The sequence below is a fragment of the Panulirus ornatus genome, chromosome 37 (assembly GCF_036320965.1).
Source record: "Panulirus ornatus isolate Po-2019 chromosome 37, ASM3632096v1, whole genome shotgun sequence".
Taxonomy (NCBI): domain Eukaryota; kingdom Metazoa; phylum Arthropoda; class Malacostraca; order Decapoda; family Palinuridae; genus Panulirus; species Panulirus ornatus.
The window spans coordinates 8,960,751-8,983,461 of record NC_092260.1 but is presented as its reverse complement, the minus strand read 5'-3'; the positions used below and the strand labels follow the sequence as shown (position 1 = coordinate 8,983,461).

Below are 22,711 nucleotides of genomic sequence, written 5' to 3'. Positions count from 1 at the left end.
AGCAGTTTGTAACTAAGAACTGTAAAGAGTCATGTCATCAGCAAACAGCAACTGACTCGCATCCCAGGCCTTTTCATCCCAACAGATTGCAGACCTCCCCCTTTCTCCAAGACCCTTGCAATCACCTTACTCACCATCCCATTTACAAACAAATTAAAGAGCCAAACTGATAGCAAACACTGCCACAGACCCACCTTCACCTAGACCCATGCACACTACTCTATTCCTACTCACACATATGCATCATTCTCCTGATAAAAACAACTCTAATTTAAAAGGCTTTCCTATCACACCATATATTTGTAACACTTTCCACAAAGTCTCTATTAACTATATCATACGCTTTCTGCAGATCCACATGTTACAAATCCCTCTGTTTCTTTGTATATTCCTCATACAAATTCTTCACAGCAAACATATGATCTACACATCCTCTACCTCTCCAAATGCCACATTGTTCCTTCCCAATAAGGTGCTCTGCAAATGCCATCAGCCTTTAAATCACCATCCTTCTGTACCACTTGCTAAGTGCACTCAACAAACTTATACTGCTAAAATTCAAACAATTACTTTTGTCCCTCTACCTTTATATAAATAGGCATTCTGTAAATCCTCAGGCACCTCACCTTGAGCTATACATGCAAGGAAAATCCTAACTAATCGATCAAAAACACTATCACCCCTTTCCTCAAGAAATTCAACTGTAATTTACCTGATCTGCCAAACTTCATCTCATGCAAGGTATTCGCCCCCTTCCCTTCTCACTAAACCATTCTAAAGCCACACTGCTTAACCCTATTCCAATTATCTGTAAAATGCTTTGATGTTACCATCCTTTCAATCACCAATCTCCCATTCACCTTAAAAGGGTATACTCAACAAACTTTTTTTTATTATCATACTTAATCGGTCTCCCGCGATAATGAGGTAGCGCAAGGAAACAGACGTAAGAATGGCCCAACCCACCCACATGCAAATGTATATACATAAAACACCCACACATACACATATACCTTTGAAATTTTAGTACTCACTTTCATCATATGTACTTGATTTCAATCCATTCCCGGTGCCACTTGACCCCACAGGAAACAGTAATGCTACCAACCTACTTCAGCAAAGTAGTGCCAGAAAAACAGGCAAAGAAGGCCACATTTGTTTAAACACAGTCTCTAGCTCTCATGTGTAATGCAACAAAACCACAGCTCCCTATCCACATCCAGGCCCCACAGACCTTTCCATGGTTTATCCCAAACATTTCACATGCCCTGACCCAGTGAATGTTCAAACTACAGAGGCGTAAGTTTGTTAAGTATTCCTGGAAAATTGTATGGGATGGTATTGATTAAGAGGGTGAAGACATGTACACAGCATCAGATTGGGGAGGAGCAGTGTGGTTTCAGAAGTGGTAGAGGATGTGTGGATCAGGTGTTTGCTTTGAAGAATGTGTAAGAAATATTTAGAAAAACAGATGAATTTGTATGTGGCATTTATGGATCTGAAGAAGGCATATGATAGGGTTGATAGAGATGCTCTGTGGAAGGTCATAAGAGTATATGGTGCGGTAGGTAAGCAGCTAGAAGTAGCTTCAACGAGGTAGCACCACGAAAACAGACAAAAAAGGCCACATTCGTTCACACTCAGTCTCTAGCTGTTATGTGTAATGTACCAAAATCACAGCTCCCAATCCACATCCAGGCCCCACAGACCTTTCCATGGTTTACTCCAGACATTTCACATGCCCTGGTTCAGTCCAGTGACAACACATTGACCCTGGTTTACCACATCATTCCAATTCACTCTATTCCTTGCATGCCTCTCACCCTCCTGCATGTTCAGGACCCGATTGCTCAAAAGCTTTTTCATTCCATCCTTCCAGCTCCAATATGGTCTCCCACTTCTCCTTGTTCCCTGCACCTCTGACACATGTATCCTCTTTGTCAATCTTTCCTCACTCATTCTCTCCATATGTCCAAACCATTTCAACATACCCTCTTCTGCTCTCTTAACCACACTATTTATATTTCCACACATCTCTTTACCCTTTCAAGATTCACTTGATCAAACCACCCCACGTCACACATTGTCCTCAAACATTTCCTTTCCAACACCTTCACCCTCCTTGGTACAACGCCATCTATACCCTAAGCCTCGCAACCATATAATATTGTTGGAACTACTCTTCCTTCTGAAACATACCAGTTTTGCTCTTTGAGATAACGTTCTCTCCTTCCATACATTCTTCATCACTCCCCATGACTCACTTCTGCTTCCATGCTTCCATTCACTGTTAAGTCCACTCCCAGATATCTAAAACACTTCACTTCCTCCAATTTTTCTCTGTTCAAACTTACATCCCAATTACTTATCCCTCAACCCTATTGAACCTAATAACCTTGCTCTTATTGACAATTACTCCCAACTTTCTCCTTTTACACACTTTTCTAAACTCAGTCACCAACTTCTGCAGTTTCTCACTTGAATCAGCCATCAGTGCTGTATCAACAAACAACAACTGACTCGCTTCCCAAGCCCTCTCATGACTAATACACTAGATACTCGCTCATCTCTCCAAAACTCTTGCATTTACCTCCCTAACCACCCAATCCATAAACAAATTAAACAACCATGGAGGCATCATACACCCCTAATGAAAATCAACCTTCACTAGGAAAATATCACTCTCCTCTCTTCCTACTCGTACACATGCCTTACATCCTCAGTTAAATATTTTTAGTGCTTCCAGCAACTTACTTCCCACGCCATATACTCTTAAGAACTTCCACAAAGCATCTCTATCAACTCTATCATACGCCTTTTCCAGATCCATAAATGCTACATACAAATCCATCTGTTTCTCTAATTATTTCTCACACACATTCTTCAAAGCAAGCACCTGATCCACACATCCTCTACCACTTCTGAAACCACACTGCTCTTCCACAATCTGAAGCTCTGTACATGCCTTCACCTTTTCAATCAATACCCTCCCATACAATTTCCCAGGAATACTCAACAAACTTAGGCATCAGTATTTTAAACACTCACCTTTATCCACTTTGCCTTTGTACAATGGGTACTATGAATGCATTCCATCAATCCTCAGACACTTCATCATGATCCATATATACAGTGAATATCCTTACCAACCAATCAACAACACAGTCACCCCTCTTCTCAATAAAAACCAAACCTGCTGTTTCCTGATTTCATCTTCTGCAAAGCTTTCACTACCTCCTCTCTCTTAACCAAACCATTCTCCCTGACCCTCTCACTTCGTGCTCCACCCAGACGAAAACACCCTATATCTGCCACTCTATCATCAAACACATTCAACAAACCTTCAAAATACTCATGCCATCCCCTTGCTTTATCACTACCAGTTATTACTTCCCCACTTGCCCCATTCACCGATGTGCCCATTTGTTCTCATGTCTTATCGACCTTATTTACCTCCTTCCAAAACATCTTTTTATTCTCCCTAAAGTTTAATGATACTCTCTCACCCCAACTCTCATTTGCCCTCTTTTTCACTTCTTGCACCCTTCTCCAGACCTCCTGCTGCTTTCTTTTATACACCTCTAAGTCAATTGCACACCTTCCTTGCAAGTGTCGTCCAAATGCCTCTCTTTCCTCTTTCGCAAAAACTTGACTTCTTTATCCCATCATTCACTACCCTTTCTAATCTGCCCACCTCCCACCTTTCTCATGCCACATATATCTTTTGCGCAAGCCATCACTGCTTCCCTAAATACATCCCATTCCTCACTCACTCCCCTCATCTCATTTACTCTCACCTTTTGCCATTCTACACTCAATCGCTTCCAGTACTTCCTCACACAAGTCTCCTTTCTAAGCTCACTTACTCTCACCACTCTCTTCTCCCCAACATTCTCTCTTCTTTATTGAAAACCTCTAGAGATCTTCACCTTCGCCTCCACATGCTAGTGATCCCTCTAGCTGCCCCTCTCAGCACATTAACATCCAATTAACATGTAATCCAACAATGCCCATTGACCATCTCTCCTACTCACATACATGTACTTTTGTATATCTCTTTTTTTGAACCAGGTATTCCCAATCACCAGTCTTTTTTCAGCACACAAATCCACAAGCTCTTCACCATTTCCATTCACAACACTGAATACCCCATGTGCACCAATTATACCCTCAATTGCCACATTACTCACCTTCGCATTTAAATCATCGAACACTAAAACCTGGTCTCGTGCACCAAAGCTGCTGACATGCTCACTCAGCTGCTCCCAAAACACTTGCCTCTCATGATCTGTCTTCTCATGACCAAGTGCATAGGCACCAATAATCAACCATCTCTCTCCATTCACTTTCAGCTTTACCTATATCAATCTAGAATTTACTTTCTAACACTCTGTCACATACTCCCACAACTCCTGTTTCAGGGGTAGTGCCACTCCTTCCTTAGCTCTTGTCTTCTCACCAACCCTTGACTTTACTCCCAAGACTTTCCCAAACCACTCTTCCCCTTTACCCTTGAGCTTCATTTCACTAAGAGCCAGAACATTCAGGATTCTTTCCTCAAACATACTACCTACCTCTCCTTTCTTCTCATCTTGGTTATATTCACACTCATTCAGACACCCCAGTCTCAGCCTCTGAGGAGGGTGAGCACTCCCTGCTTGACTCCTGTTTCCACCTTAAGAAAGGTAAATGCAAGGAGGGGAGGTTTTCCAGTCCCCCACTCCCATCCCCTTTAGTCACCTTCTATTTTCAGGAGTGGATGAACAGATGAGTTGACTATGGAATGACTGCTGATGGGTTGACTATGGAATGACTGCTGAAACCAAGATATCAACGTATGTGCTTGAACCTTGGCGACACATGAATGTATCATGGCCAGGAACGCTACCCACAACATAAAGATTTTTCAAAGAAGGAGATCTTACATTTTTCATATAGCTAAGAAGGTGCAAATAATGAAAGTTGTGGATTTGAAGCAAAATATATGCTGAAATGTATCTATAGCACAGCTTTAAACTTCTCTAAGTGGTAAATCAATCCATATGTTATGAATCATGTTGAAGAAAAAGAGGTTTGCATCATTTAAAATAAAACATTTTGCTTCAATACATTTAGACATCTGGAAGTGGATTTAGCAGCGGATGGAACCATGGAAGCAGAGGTGAGTCACAGGGTGGGGGGAGGGGGCGAAGGTTCTGGGAGTGTTGAAAAATGTGTGGAAGGTGAGAACGTTATCTCAGAGAGCAAAAATGGGTATGTTTGAAGGAATATTGGTTCCAACAATGTTATATGGTTGTGGGGCATCGGCTAGAGATAAGGTTGTGTGGAGGAGGGCGGATGTGTTGAAAATGAGATGTTTGAGGACAATATGTGGTGTGAGGTGGTTTGATCGAGTAAGTAATGAAAGGGTAAGAGAGATGTGAGGTATTAAATAGGGTGTGATTGAGAGAACAGAAGAGGGTGTATTGAAATAGTTTGGTCATATGGAGAGAATGAATGAGGAAAGATTGACAAAGAGGACACATGTGTCAGAGGTGGAGGGAATGAGGAGAAGTGGGAGACCAAGTTGGAGGATGAAAGATGGAGTGATAAAGATTTTGAGCGATCAGGGCCTGAACATACAAGAGGGTGAAAGGCGTGCAAGGAATAGAGTGAATTGGAACAACCTGGTATACCGGGGTCGACGTGCTGTCAATGAATTGAAACAGGGCATGTGAAGCGTCTGGGGTAAATAATGGAAAGTTTTGTGGGGCCTCGATGTGAAAAGGAAACTGTGGTTTCAGTGCATAACACATGACAGCTAGAGACTGAGTGTGAACGAATGTGGCCTTTGTTTTCTTTTCCTAGCACTAACTCACATGGGGGGAGGGGGGTACTGTTTCATGTGTGGCGGGGTGGCAACAGGAATGGATGAAGGTAGCAAGTATGAATATGTACATGTGAATATATGTATATGTCTCTGTATGTATATGTTGAAATTATAGGTACATATATACATATGCGTGTGTGGGCGTTTATGTATATGCATATGTATGTGGGTAGGTTGGGCCATTCTTTCATCTTTTTCCTTGTGCTACCTCACAAATGCAGGAAACAGTGACTAAGTATAATAAATAAATAAAATAATTTGCCTTCAAGTTAATATCTATTACTGCAAGTGAAATCAAAAGAATCTATCCTTAAGCAGCTTGTTAGATCAAGATTATCAAATGGTTTTATGTTTCGAATACCAGTATCAGATCACCTCTTAATCTATTTTAAGTGACATAAATCTAACACATTTAGTCAACTCTCACAGGATTTGCTTCAAAGGCTGAGAATCACATTGGCATCTTGCCCAAGTACTCTCTCAAAACTGTTCATGTCTTTCCTGAGGTAGGGTGACCATAAATGAACATAATAGTCAATATGGGAATGCACCAATCAGTTGAAGCAAATGAGGATAATTTCCCAGAACTATGACTTAAATTCAAACACCAAAACCACAGAAAAGTCTGTGGGGCCTAGTTGTGGATAAGGGGCTCTGGTTTTGGTACATTATGCATGACAGCTAGAGAATGGATGTGAGAAAATGAGGCCATTTCTGTATCGTGTTCTGATACTAACTCATTAATGTGGAAAATAGCAGAAATGAAAAAAGAAGACCAACAATAATTTTCTCTTTTTTCATACGTATTCACCATTTCCTGCATCAGCAAGGTAGCATTAAGAAAAGAGGACTGAGCCTTAAAGGGAATCTCCTCACTTTGCCCCATTCTCTGTTCCTTCTTTTGGAAAAGTAAAACGGGAGGGGGAGGATTTCCAGCCCCTCCCCTTTTAGTCGCCTTCTACGACACGAAGGGAATATTATTTATTATTTTTTATTTTGCTTTGTCGCTGTCTCCTGCGTTTGTGAGGTAGCGCAAGGAAATAGACGAAAGAAATGGCCCATCCCACCCCCATACACAATGTATACACACACGTCCACACACGCAAATATACATACCTATACATCTCAATGTACACATATATATACATACACAGACACATACATATATACCCATGCACACAATTCACACTATCTGCCCCCATTCACTCCCATCGCCACCTTGCCACACATGGAATACCTTCCCCCTCCCCCCTCATGTGTGCGAGGTAGCACTAGGAAAAGACAACAAAGGCCCCATTCGTTCACACTCAGTCTCTAGCTGCCACGCAATAATGCCCGAAACCACAGCTCCCTTTCCACATCCAGGCCCCACACAACTTTCCATGGTTTACCCCAAACGCTTCACATGCCCTGATTCAATCCACTGACAGCACGTCAACCCCGGTATACCACATCGATCCAATTCACTCTATTCCTTGCCCTCCTTTCACCCTCCTGCATGTTCAGGCCCCAATCACACAAAATCTTTTTCACTCCATCTTTCCACCTCCAATTTGGTCTCCCACTTCTCCTCGTTCCCTCCACCTCCGACACATATATCCTCTTGGTCAATCTTTCCTCACTCATTCTCTCCATGTGCCCAAACCATTTCAAAACACCCTCTTCTGCTCTCTCAACCACGCTCTTTTTATTTCCACACATCTCTCTTACCCTTACATTACTTACTCGATCAAACCACCTCACACCACACATTGTCCTCAAACATCTCATTTCCAGCACATCCACCCTCCTGCGCACAACTCTATCCAACGCCTCGCAACCATACAACATTGTTGGAACCACTATTCCTTCAAACATACCCATTTTTGCTTTCCGAGATAATGTTCTCGACTTCCACACATTCTTCAAGGCTCCCAGGATTTTCACCCCTATGATTCACTTCCGCTTCCATGGTTCCATCCGCTGCCAGATACACTCCCAGATATCTAAAACACTTTACTTTCTCCTACTATACCTAATAACCTTGCTCTTATTCACATCTACTCTTAACTTTCTTCTTTCACACACTTTACCAAACTCAGTCACCAGCTTCTGCAGTTTCTCACATGAATCAGCCACCAGCGCTGTATCATCAGCGAACAACAACTGACTCACTTCCCAAGCTCTCTCATCCACAACAGACTTCATACTTGCCCCTCTTTCCAAAACTCTTGAATTCACCTCCCTAACAACCCCATCCATAAACAAATTAAACAACCATGGAGACAACACACACCCCTGCCGCAAACCTACATTCACTGAGAACCAATCACTTTCCTCTCTTCCTACACGTACACATGCCTTACATCCTCGATAAAAACTTTTCACTGCTTCTAACAACTTGCCTCCCACACCATATATTCTTAATACCTTCCACAGAGCATCTCTATCTACTCTATCATATGCCTTCTCCAGATCCATAAATGCTACATACAAATCCATTTGCTTTTCTAAGCAAATATGTGGAAAGTATTCTTTCTTCCTTATCCTTAGGGATACCAACAATGATATATAACTAAAATTGTGTAGAGCTCCTGCAGTGCTTTGGAAGCATAACATTTCCAATTTGCGAGACAACAGGTCAAAAATTTGTAGATACGTTTGTCCTTGTCAGGTGACTGCAGACAACTGAGTGAATATTCAGTGTCTTGCACATGAGGGGTCTTGATGTGATATACCGAATCAATGTGTTTAATGCTGGATATTTGGATGGTGCAGCTTGTGGATGTCAGGTTTCAGTTTCAGATGGGTGTATGTATAGTATAGTTTATGACTTAGTGCTGGGGTGGCTGTTTGGTGCGTGTTTGTCTTCATAGTATGAATAAGTTTTTGTCAAAGAGGTGTTTGAAGGGGAAGTGGGGATATCTGTAAATGTAGGTTGTTGGGATGAGACTGCATTAGAAATAATTTTGCTTTGCCCTACAGGTACACACATAATCTATATATGTTCACCTTTTCATGTGTCAGCAAGACAGATCATGAATATACAGCTAAGCTTCAGAGGAAAAACGTTTGCTTTAATTCTGACTTAAAAGGTGATGACAGAGAAAGTGAGGATTCCCAATCCCCTGATTCCCTTTTCCTTATGTACCTCCTATAACACACAGGAGACATCTGGGTATTATTCTTTTTCCTCTCTGAATGTTTCCAACAAGTACATTTATGTATAAACTCACCACTCCACGAAAAGCTGAGTCCATGGTAATAAGTGTGTTGCATTCTGAGGAGGGGCATCTGAATGAAAACCGCTCACACATGCGATATTTTTCTTCATCTGAAATTTGATTGGTTGACATATCATCTTCTTCTTCAGCTTGTCCAAATTGCCTTGAAACTCGAAATCCAGATGGATCTAGGCCTATGAATGAGACCATATAATCAATGTCCAAAAAAATCAGTCAAATAATTGTATATGTAAACAGAAATTAGGAAAATATAAATCCCAATGATAAAAGTCAAATAAGGTAGTGAAACTACATGACTATGTACATATGTAAGCTTATAAGAAAACTTAAATAGGGGCAGACAACCACTGGTGCTACCAAACTCAAACCATATACCTGTAAAATGTCAATATAACTCATCTTTTACAATGCAAGGGTATCACATACATAGGAAAACAGAACAGATAATTCACTTATTCATTATACTTTGTCGCTGTCTCCTGCGTTACAGAGGTAGCGCAAGGAAACAGACGAAAGAATGACCCAACCCACCCACATAAAGATGTATATACATACACGTCCACAAATGCACATATACATACCTATACATCTCAACGTATACATATATATACACACACAGACATATATATATCTTTTTAATTTTTTCTAATTTTTTTAATTTTCCAAAAGAAGGAACAGAGAAGGGGGCCAGGTGAGGGTATTTCCTCAAAGGCCCAGTCCTCTGTTCTTAACGCTACTTCGCTAACGTGGGAAATGGCGAATAGTATGAAAGAAGAAAATATATATATATATTTTTATTTCATTTATTTTGCTTTGTCGCTGTCTCCTGCATTTGCGAGGTAGCGCAAGGAAACAGACGAAAGAAATGGCCCAACCCACCCCCATACACATGTATATACCTACACGTCCACACACGCAAATATACATACCTATACAACTCAATGTCCACATATATATAAACACACACAGACATATACATATATACACATGCACATAATTCATAGACTACCTTTACTTATTCCCATCGCCACCTTGCCACACATGGAATAACATCCCCCTCCCCCCTCATGTGTGCGAGGTAGCGCTAGGAAAAGACAACAAAGGCCCCATTCGTTCACACTCAGTCCCCAGCTGCCACGTAATAATGCCCGAAACCACAGCTCCCCCTCCACATCCAGGCCCCACAGAACTTTCTATGGTTTACCCCAGACGCTTCACATACCCTGATTCAATCCAATGACAGCACGTCGACCCCGGTATACCACATCAATCCAATTCACTCTATTCCTTGCCCGCCTTTCACCCTCCTGCATGTTCAGGCCCTGATCACTCAAAATCTTACATATATTTATTTATTTATTTATTTTACTTTGTCGCTGTCTCCCACGTTAGCGACGTAGCGCAAGGAAACAGACGAAAGAATGGCCCAACCCGCCCACATACACATGTATATACATACACGTCCACACACGCAAATATACATACCTATACATCTCAATGTACACTTATATATACACACACAGACATATACATATATACACATGTACATAATTCATACTGTCTGCCTTTATTTGTTCCCATCGCCACCTCGCCACACATGGAATAACAACCCCCTCCCCCCTCATGTGTGCGAGGTAGCGCTAGGAAAAGACAACAAAGGCCCCATTCGTCCACACTCGGTCTCTAGCTGTCATGCAATAATGCACCGAGACCACAGCTCCCTTTCCACATCCAGGCCCCACAAAACTTTCCATGGTTTACCCCAGACGCTTCACATGCCCTGGTTCAATCCATTGACAGCACGTCGACCCTGGTATACCACATCGTTCCAATTCACTCTATTCCTTGCACGCCTTTCTCCCTCCTGCATGTTCAGGCCCCAATCACTCAAAATCATTTTCACTCCATCTTTCCACCTCCAATTTGGTCCCCCACTTCTTCTCGTTACCTCCACCTCTAACACATATATTCTCTTGGTCAATCTTTCCTCACTCATTCTCTCCATGTGACCAAACCATTTCAAAACACCCTCTTCTGCTCTCTCAACCACACTCTTTTTTATTTCCACACATCTCTCGTACCCTTACATTGCTTACTCGATCAAACCACCTCACACCACATATTGTCCTCAAACATCTCATTTCCAGCACATCCACCCTCCTGCGCACAACTCTGTAATTAGCCCACGCCTCGCAACCATACAATATTGTTGGAACCACTATTCCTTCAAACATAACCATTTTTGCTTTCTGAGATAATGTTCTCGACTTCCACACATTCTTCAAGGCTCCAGGAATTTTCGCCCCCTTCCCCATCCTATGATTCACTTCCGCTTCCATGGTTCCATCCGCTGCCAGATCCACTCCCAGATATCTAAAACACTTTACTTCCTCCAGTTTTTCTCCACTCAAACTTACCTCCCAATTGACTTGACCCTCAACCTTACTGTAACTAATAACCTTGCTCTTATTCACATTTACTCTTAACTTTCTTCTTTCACACACTTTACCAAACTCAGTCACCAGCTTCTGCAGTTTCTTACATGAATCAGCCACAAGTGCTGTATCATCAGCGAACAACAACTGACTCACTTCCCAAGCTCTCTCATCCACAACAGACTTCATACTTGCCCCTCTTTCCAAAACTCTTGCATTCACCTCCCCAACAACCCCATCCATAAACAAATTAAACAACCATGGAGACATCACACACCCCTGCCGCAAACCTACATTCACTGAGAACCAATCACTTTCCTCTCTTCCTACACGTACACATGCCTTACATCCTCGATAAAAACTTTTCACTGCTTCTAACAACTTGCCTCCCTCACCATATATTCTTAAAACCTTCCACAGAGCATCTCTATCAACTCTATCATATGTCTTCTCCAGATCCATAAATGCTACATACAAATCCATTTGTTTTTCTAAGTATTTCTCACATACATTCTTCAAAGCAAACACCTGATCCACACATCCTCTACCACTTCTGAAACCACACTGCTCTTCCCCAATCTGATGCTCTGTACATGCCTTCACCCTCTCAATCAATACCCTCCCATATAATTTACCAGGAATACTCAACAAACTTATACCTCTGTAATTTGAGCACTCACCTTTATCCCCTTTGCCTTTGTACAATGGCACTATGCAAGCATTCCGCCAATCCTCAGGCACCTCACCATGAATCATACATATATCAAATAACCTTACCAACCAGTCAACAATACAGTCACCCCCTTTTTTAATAAATTCCACTGCAATACCATCCAAACCTGCTGCCTTGCCGGCTTTCATCTTCCGTAAAGCTTTTACCTCTTCTCTATTTACCAAATCATTTTCCCTAACCCTCTCACTTTGCACACCACCTCGACCAAAACACCCTATATCTGCCAATCTATCATCAAACACATTCAACAAACCTTCAAAATACTCACTCCATCTCCTTCTCACATCACCACTACTTGTTATCACCTCCCCATTAGCCCCCTTCACAGAAGTTCCCATTTGCTCCCTTGTCTTACACACTTTATTTACCTCCTTCCAAAACATCTTTTAATTCTCCCTAAAATTTAATGATACTCTCTCACCCCAACCCTCACTTGCCCTCTTTTTCACCTCTTACACCTTTTTCTTGACCTCCTGCCTCTTTCTTTTATACCTCTCCCACTCATTTGCATTTTTTCCCTGCAAAAATTGTCCAAATGCCTCTCTCTTCTCTTTCACTAATAATATTACTTCTTCATTCCACCACTTACTACCTTTTCTAATCAACCCACCTCCCACACTTCTCATGCCACAAGCATCTTTTGCCCAAGCCATCACTGCTTCCCTAAATACATCCCATTCCTCCCCCACTCCCCTTACCTCCTTTGTTCTCACCTTTTTCCATTCTGTACTCAGTCTCTCCTGGTACTTCCTCACACAAGTCTCCTTCCCAAGCTCACTTACTCTCACCACTCTCTTCACCCCAACATTCTCTCTTCTTTTCTGGAAACCCCCAGAAATCTTCACCTTCGCCTCCACAAGATAATGATCAGACATCCCTCCAGTTGCAACTCTCAGCACATTAACATCCAAAAGTCTCTCTTTCGTGCGTCTATCAATTAACACGTAATCCAATAACACTCTCTGGCCATCTCTCCGACTTACATACGTATACTTATGTATATCTCGCTTTTTAAACAAGTATTCCCAATCACCAGTCCTTTTTCAGCACATAAATCTACAAGCTCTTCACCATTTCCATTTACAACACTGAACACTCTATGTATACCAATTATTCCCTCAACTGCCACATTACTCACCTTTGCATTCAAATCACCCATCACTATAACCTGGTCTCGTGCATCAAAACCACTAACACACTGATTCAGCTGCTCCCAAAACACTTGCCTCTCATGATCTTTCTTCTCATGCCCCCTGACTTTACTCCCAAGACATTCCCAAACCATTCTTCCCCTTTATCCTTGAGCTTCGTTTCACTCAGAGCCAAAACATCCAGGTTCCTTTCCTCAAACATACTGCCTATCTCTCCTTTTTTCTCATCTTGGTTACATCCACACACATTTAGACACCCCAATCTGAGCCTGTGAGAAGGATGAGCACTCCTCGCGTGACTCCTTCTTCTGTTTCCCCTTTCAGAAAGTTAAAATACAAGGAGGGGAGGGTTTCTGGCTCCCCCGCTCCCGTCCCCTTTAGTCACCTTCTATGACATGTGAGGAATGCGAGGGAAGTATTCTTTCTCCCCTGCTTGCTTGCTTGCATATATATATATATATATATATATATATATATATATATATATATATATATATATATATATATATTTTTTTTTTTTTTTCATACGATTCGCCATTTCCCGCATTTGCGAGGTAGCGTTAAGAACAGAGGACTGGGCCTTAGAGGGAAAATCCTCACCTGGCCCCCTTCTCTGTTCCTTCTTTTGGAAAATTAAAAAAAAAAAAAACGAGAGGGGAGGATTTCCAGCCACCCGCTCCCTCCCCTTTTAGTCGCCTTCTACGACACGCAGGGAATACGTGGGAAGTATTCTTTCTCCCCTATCATATATGCATATATGAAATATATTTTCCTTCTTGGGCTCGGTCCTCTGTTCTTGGCACTACCATGCCAGTGCGGAAAACGGCAAATATATATGAAAAAATATAAGAAATACACTTTATAATTGTAAACATTTGTTAAGGTAATCAGAATAAAAAAAGCAAAGCAAATGATGATGGATATACAGTGATAAGTGACTAATTTGAGTTTATCCTTCTAGTCCTCAGCGCTTGGGCACAGCTGATGACAATACCATTAGTATATTTTGACTGCAACGCCAAAACTTTGTGTAAAACTCAGCTGCTAGGGGAAGTTAGGTGATGTTTCCATAGGTCCTGTTGATATCTTGAAATGTTTCACTTTGACATCAAATACAGGTAACCCACATTTTTACCTTATCCATACAGCCCTCCTTATAATCAACTGGGTTAAATAATGTAAAAGTAGGTGAAACACCTCTTGCAATCAACATATCCCACAAAAAGCTCCTAATTTCTCCTAGCAATAGGTGAAAAAAATTTAGAAATCAATCAATAACATCCTCACATATTTGTTACTAGCAGTTGGTGAAGCATTCTAAAAAAAAATGAACCTATAAACCTAACTTAAACCTTACGGCCAAGATATATGTTACTTTTCAATGTAACATTCAAAATATCTTAATGTCTGGTTTATTCTAATTTTCAAAATAATTCTCAAAACATGTCAATATTAATATTGGCTTCTTCCTTCCTGCCACAGGTGACCAAGGAGAATAACTGCAATTAGTCGCTTGTGCAATGTAGGCAATATGTAATGAAAAAAGTCTATTAGTACCAATAACAGAAGAAATACTGAATACCTGCAAAACTTAACAGAGGTCTTTGTATTAAGAAGTATCATAAATAACATCTTAAATCCAAGGAACATTACAATACAGAAGCTCTCTTTAGATTACAAAAGTAATGTGCATGTGAAAACTATGATATAAATAACCTTGAGTAGACATCGGTGGTATCCACAATCATCCTGAGGTTTACCACTACAACAATCAGGATATCTCCTAAAAAGTTTTTTCCTAGCTTCAAGTATAAAGTCATTATGTGTATATATATATATATATATATATATATATATATATATATATATATATATATATATATATATATATATTTTTTTTTTTTTTTTTTTTTTTTTCCCAAAAGAAGGAACAGAGAAGAGGTCCAGGTGAGGATATTCCCTCAAAGGCCCAGTCCTCTGTTCTTAACGCTACCTTGCTATCGGGGGAAATAGCGAATAGTATGAAAAAAAAAAAAAAAAAAATATATGTGTCGGAGGTGGAGGGAACGAGGAGAAGAGGGAGACCAAATTGGAGGTGGAAAGATGGAGTGAAAAAGATTTTGTGTGATCGGGGCCTGAACATGCAGGAGGGTGAAAGGAGGGCAAGAAATAGAGTGAATTGGAGTCATGTGGTATACAGGGGTTGACGTGCTGTCAGTGGATTGAAGCAAGGCATGTGAAGCGTCTGGGGTAAACCATGGAAAGCTGTGTAGGTATGTATATGTGCGTGTGTGGACGTGTGTATGTACATGTGTATGGGGGGGGGGGGGGTTGGGCCATTTCTTTCGTCTGTTTCCTTGCGCTACCCCGCAAACGCGGGAGACAGCGACAAAGTATAAAAAAAAAAAAAAAAATATATATATATATATATATATATATATATATATATATATATATATATATATATATATATATATTTTTTCAAACTATTCGCCATTTCCCGCGTTAGCGAGGTAGCGTTAAGAACAGAGAACTGGGCCACTGAGGGAATATCCTCACCTGGCCCCCTTCTCTGTTCCTTCTTTTGGAAAATTAAAAAAAATTGAGAGGGGAGGATTTCCAGCCCCCCGCTCCCTCCCCTTTTAGTCGCCTTCTACGACACGCAGGCAATACGTGGGAAGTATTCTTTCTCCCCTATCCCCAGGCACATGGAGAGGATGAGTGAGGAAAGATTGACCAAGAGGATATATGTGTCGGAGGTGGAGGGAACAAGGAGAAGAGGGAGACCAAATTGGAGGTGGAAAGATGGAATGAAAAAGATTTTGTGTGATCGGGGCCTGAACATGCAGGAGGGTGAAAGGAGGGCAAGGAATAGAGTGAATTGGAGCGATGTGGTATACCGGGGTTGACGTGCTGTCAGTGGATTGAAGCAGGGCATGTGAAGCGTCTAGGGTAAACCATGGAAAGCTGTGTAGGTATGTATATTTGCGTGTGTGGACGTATGTATATACATGTGTATGGGGGGGGGGATTGGGCCATTTCTTTCGTCTGTTTCCTTGCGCTACCTCGCAAACGCGGGAGACAGCGACAAAGTATAATAAATAAAAATAAAAAAATATATATATATATAGGCGTGGGCTATGGATAGAGTTGTGCGCAGGAGGATGGATGTGCTGGAAATGAGATGTTTGAGGACAATGTGTGGTGTGAGGTGGTTTGATCGAGTAAGTAACGTAAGGGTAAGAGAGATGTGTGGAAATAAAAAGGGCGTGGTTGAGAGAGCAGAAGAGGGTGTTCTGAAATGGTTTGGGCACATGGAGAGAATGAGTGAGGAAAGATTGACCATGGGGATATAAGTGTCGGAGGTGGAGGGAACGAGGAGAAGTGGGAGACCAAATTGGAGGTGGAAAAATGGAGTGAAAAAGATTTTGTGTGATCGGGGCCTGAACATGCAGGAGGGTGAAAGGAGGGCAAGGAATTGAGTGAATTGGATTGATGTGGTATACCCGGGTTGACGTGCTGTCAGTGGATTGAATCAGGGCATGTGAAGCGTCTGGGGTAAACCATGCAAAGCTGTGTAGGTATGTATATTTGCGTGTGTGGACGTATGTATATGCATGTTGTATGGGGGTGGGTTGGGCCATTTCTTTCGTCTGTTTCCTTGCGCTACCTCGCAAACGCGGGGTGAAGAGGGTGGTGAGAGTAAGTGAGCTTGGGAAGGAGACTTGTGTGAGGAAGTACCAGGAGAGACTGAGTACAGAATGGAAAAAGGTGAGAACAATGGAAGTAAGGGGAGTGGGGGAGGAATGGGATGTATTTAGGGAATCAGTGATGGATTGCGCAAAAGATGCTTGTGGCATGAGAAGAGTGGGAGGTGGGTTGATTAGAAAGGGTAGTGAGTGGTGGGATGAAGAAGTAAGAGTATTAGTGAAAGAGAAGAGAGAGGCATTTGGACGATTTTTGCAGGGAAAAAATGAAATTGAGTGGGAGATGTATAAAAGAAAGAGACAGGAGGTCAAGAGAAAGGTGCAAGAGGTGAAAAAAAGGGCAAATGAGAGTTGGGGTGAGAGAGTATCATTAAATTTTAGGGAGAATAAAAAGATGTTCTGGAAGGAGGTAAATAAAGTGCGTAAGACAAGGGAGCAAATGGGAACTTCAGTGAAGGGCGCAAATGGGGAGGTGATAACAAGTAGTGGTGATGTGAGAAGGAGATGGAGTGAGTATTTTGAAGGTTTGTTGAATGTGTTTGATGATAGAGTGGCAGATGTAGGGTGTTTTGGTCGAGGTGGTGTGCAAAGTGAGAGGGTTAGGGAAAATGATTTGGTAAACAGAGAAGAGGTAGTGAAAGCTTTGCGGAAGATGAAAGCCGGCAAGGCAGCAGGTTTGGATGGTATTGCAGTGGAATTTATTAAAAAAGGGGGTGACTGTACTGTTGACTGGTTGGTAAGGTTATTTAATGTATGTATGACTCATGGTGAGGTGCCTGAGGATTGGCGGAATGCGTGCATAGTGCCATTGTACAAAGGCAAAGGGGATAAGAGTGAGTGCTCAAATTACAGAGGTATAAGTTTGTTGAGTATTCCTGGTAAATTATATGGGAGGATATTGATTGAGAGGGTGAAGACATGTACAGAGCATCAGATTGGGGAAGAGCAGTGTGGTTTCAAAAGTGGTAGAGGATGTGTGGATCAGGTGTTTGCTTTGAAGAATGTATGTGAGAAATACTTAGAAAAGCAAATGGATCTGTATGTAGCACTTATGGATCTGAAGAAGGCATATGATAGAGTTGATAGAGATGCTCTGTGGAAGGTATTACGAATATATGGTGTGGAAGGCAAGTTGTTAGAAGCAGTGAAAAGTTTTTATCGAGGATGTAAGGGATGTGTACGTGTAGGAAGAGAGGAAAGTGATTGGTTCTCAGTGAATGTAGGTTTGCGGCAGGGGTGTGTGATGTCTCCATGGTTGTTTAATTTGTTTATGGATGGGGTTGTTAGGGAGGTGAATGCAAGAGTTTTGGAAAGAGGGGCAAGTATGAAGTCTGTTGTGGATGAGAGAGCTTGGGAAGTGAGTCTGTTGTTGTTTGCTGATGATACAGCGCTGGTGGCTGATTCCTGTGAGAAACTGCAGAAGCTGGTGACTAAGTTTGGTAAAGTGTGTGAAAGAAGAAAGTTAAGAGTAAATGTGAATAAGAGCAAGGTTAATAGGTAAAGTAGGGTGGGGGTCAAGTCAATTGGGAGGTAAGTTTGAATGGAGAAAAACTGGAGGAAGTGAAGTGTTTTAGATATCTGGGAGTGGATCTGGCAGCAGATGGAACCATGGAAGCGGAAGTGAATCATAGTATGGGGGAGAGGGCGAAAATTCTTGGAGCCTTGAAGAATGTGTGGAAGTCGAGAACATTACCTCGGAAAGCAAAAATGGGTATGTTTGAAGGAATAGTGGTTTCAACAATGTTGTATGGTTGCAAGGCGTGGGCTATGGATAGAGTTGTGCCCAGGAGGGTGGATGTGCTGGAAATGAGATGTTTGAGGACAATATGTGGTGTGTGGTGGTTTGATCGAGTGAGTAATGTAAGGGTAAGAGAGATGTGTGGAAATAAAAAGAGTGTGGTTGAGAGAGCAGAAGAGGGTGTTTTGAAATGGTTTGGTCACATGGAGAGAATGAGAGAGGAAAGATTGACCAAGAGGATATATGTGTCAGAGGTGGAGGGAACGAGGAGAAGTGGGAGACCAAATTGGAGGTGGAAAGATGGAGTGAAAAAGATTTTGAGTGATCGGGGCCTGAACATGCAGGAGGGTGAAAGGCGTGCAGGGAACAGTGAATTGGAACGATGTGGTATACAGGGGTCGACGTGCTGTCAATAGATTGAACCAGGACATGTGAAGCGTCTGGGGTACACCATGGAAAGTTCTGTGGGGCGTGGATGTGGAAAGGGAGCTGTGGTTTCGGTGCATTATTACATGACAGCTAGAGACTGAGTGTGAACGAATGGGGCCTTTGTTGTCTTTTCCTAGCGCTACCTTGCACACATGAGGGGGGAGGGAGTTGTTATTCCATGTGTGGCGAGGTGGCGATGGGAATGAATAAAGGCAGACAGTATGAATAATGTACATGTGTATATATGTATATGTCTGTGTGTGTATATATATGTGTACATTGAGATGTATAGGTATGTATGTTTGCGTGTGTGGACGTGTATGTATATACATGTGTATGTGGGTGGGTTGGGCCATTCTTTCGTCTGTTTCCTTGTGCTACGTCGCTAACGCGGGAGACAGCAACAAAGAAAATAAACAAATAAATATAATATACACATGTACAAAATTCTTACTGTCTGCTCTTATTCATTTCCATCGCCACCCCGCCACACATGAAATGACAACCCCCACTCCCCCCATGTGCGCGAGGTAGCGCTAAGAAAAGACAACAAAGGCCACATTCGTTCACACTCATTCTCAAGCTGTCATGTATAATGCACCGAAAACACAGCTCCCTTTCCACATCCAGGCCAAACAAAACTTTCCATGGTTTACCCCAGATGCTTCAAATGCCCTGGTTCAATCCAGTGACAGCAAGTCGACCCCAGTATACCACATCGTTCCCATTCACTCTATTCCTTGCATACCTTTCACCCTCATGTATGTTCAGGCCCTGATCACTCAAAATCTTTTTCACTCCATCTTTCCACCTTCAATTTGGTCTCCCACTTCTTGTTCCCTCCACCTCTGACACATATATCCTCTTAGTCAATCTTTCCTCACTCATTCTCTCCATGTGACCAAACCATTTCAAAACACCCTCTTCTGCTCTCTCAACCACACTCTTTTTATTACCACACATCTCTCTTACCCTTACATTACTTACTCGATCAAACCACCTCACACCACATACTGTCCTCAAACATCTCATTTCCAGCACATCCACCCTCCTCCACACAACTCTATCTATAGCCCATGCCTCGCAACCATATAACATTGTTGGAACCACTATTCCTTCAAACACCCATTTTTGCTTTCCAAGATAATGTTCTCGACTTCCACACATTTTTCAACGCCTCCAGAACTTTCGTCCCTTCCCCCACCCTTTGATTCACTTCCGCTTCCATGATTCCATCTGTTGCCAAATCCACTCCCAGACATCTAAAACACTTCACTTCCTCCAGTTTTTCTCCATTCAAACTTACCCCCTAATTGACTTGTCCCTCAACCCTACTGTACCTAATAACCTTGCTCTTATCCACATTTACTCTCGGCTTTCTTCTTTCATACACTTTACCAAACTCAGTCAATAACTTTTGCAGATTCTCACATGAATCAGCCACCAGCACTATATCATCAGTGAACAACAACTGACTCACTTCCCAAGCTCTCTCACCAATAACAGACTGCATACTTGCTCCTCTTTCCAAAACTCTTGCATTCACCTTCCTAACAACCCCATCCATAAACAAATTAAACAACCATGGAGACATCACACACCTCTGCCGAAAACCAACATTCACTGAGAACCAATCACTTTCCTCCCTTCCTACACGTACACATGCCTTACATCCTCGATAAAAACTTTTCTGACAACTTGCCTCCCACACCATCTGTTCTTAATACCTTCCACTGAGTATCTCCATCAACTCTATCATATGCCTTCTCCATATCCATAAATGCTACATACAAATACAGTTGCTTTTCTAAGTATTTCTCACATACATTCTTCAAAGCAAACACCTGATCCATACATCATCTAACACTTCTGAAACCACACTGCTCTTCCCCAATCTGATGCTCTGTATATGCCTTAACCCTCTCAATCAATACCCTGCCATATAATTTCCCAGGAATACTAAACAAACTTATACCTCAATAATTTGAAGTGGTAGAGGATGTGTGGATCAGGTGTTTGCTTTGAAGAATGTATGTGAGAAATACTTAGAAAAGCAAATGGATTTGTATGTAGCATTTATGGATCTGGAGAAGGCATATGATAGAGTTGATAGAGATGCTCTGTGGAAGGTATTAAGAATATACGGTGTGGGAGGCAAGTTGTTAGAAGCAGTGAAAAGTTTTTATCGAGGATGTAAGGCATGTGTACGTGTAGGAAGAGAGGAAAGTGATTGGTTCTCAGTGAATGTAGGTTTGCGGCAGGGGTGTGTGATGTCTCCATGGTTGTTTAATTTGTTTATGGATGGGGTTGTTAGGGAGGTAAATGCAAGAGTCCTGGAAAGAGGGGCAAGTATGAAGTCTGTTGGGGATGAGAGAGCTTGGGAAGTGAGTCAGTTGTTGTTCGCTGATGATACAGCGCTGGTGGCTGATTCATGTGAGAAACTGCAGAAGCTGGTGACTGAGTTTGGTAAAGTGTGTGGAAGAAGAAAGTTAAGAGTAAATGTGAATAAGAGCAAGGTTATTAGGTACAGTAGGGTTGAGGGTCAAGTCAATTGGGAGGTAAGTTTGAATGGAGAAAAACTGGAGGAAGTGAAGTGTTTTAGATATCTGGGAGTGGATCTGTCAGCGGATGGAACCATGGAAGCGGAAGTGGATCATAGGGTGGGGGAGGGGGCGAAAATTTTGGGAGCCTTGAAAAATGTGTGGAAGTCGAGAACATTATCTCGGAAAGCAAAAATGGGTATGTTTGAAGGAATAGTGGTTCCAACAATGTTGTATGGTTGCGAGGCGTGGGCTATGGATAGAGTTGTGCGCAGGAGGATGGATGTGCTGGAAATGAGATGTTTGAGGACAATGTGTGGTGTGAGGTGGTTTGATCGAGTAAGTAACGTAAGGGTAAGAGAGATGTGTGGAAATAAAAAGAGCGTGGTTGAGAGAGCAGAAGAGGGTGTTTTGAAATGGTTTGGGCACATGGAGAGAATGAGTGAGGAAAGATTGACCAAGAGGATATATGTGTCGGAGGTGGAGGGAACGAGGAGAAGAGGGAGACCAAATTGGAGGTGGAAAGATGGAGTGAAAAAGATTTTGTGTGATCGGGGCCTGAACATGCAGGAGGGTGTAAGGAGGGCAAGGAATAGAGTGAATTGGAGCGATGTGGTATACAGGGGTTGACGTGCTGTCAGTGGAGTGAATCAAGGCATGTGAGGCGTCTGGGGTGGACCATGGAAAGCTGTGTAGGTATGTATATTTGCGTGTGTGGACATGTGTATGTACATGTGTATGGGGGGGGGGGTTGGGCCATTTCTTTCGTCTGTTTCCTTGCGCTACCTCGCAAACGCGGGAGACAGCGACAAAGTAAAAAAAAAAAAAAAAAAAAAAAAAAAAAAAAAAAAAAAATTTATCCGTTTTGCCTTCGTACAATGGCAC

The 22,711-nt window shown here is 42.0% G+C and overlaps 1 protein-coding gene across 1 annotated transcript in view; it reads right to left on the bottom strand.

Moving 5' to 3' along the window:
- The window catches only part of PolA1 (DNA polymerase alpha catalytic subunit), a 436,605-nt gene that overhangs the window by 38,140 nt on the left and 375,754 nt on the right, over nucleotides 1-22,711 (bottom strand). The window contains exon 25 of the mRNA XM_071683772.1: nucleotides 9,085-9,266. Coding sequence (XP_071539873.1) covers nucleotides 9,085-9,266 — 182 coding nt within the window. The remainder of the gene's footprint in view (nucleotides 1-9,084; nucleotides 9,267-22,711) is intronic.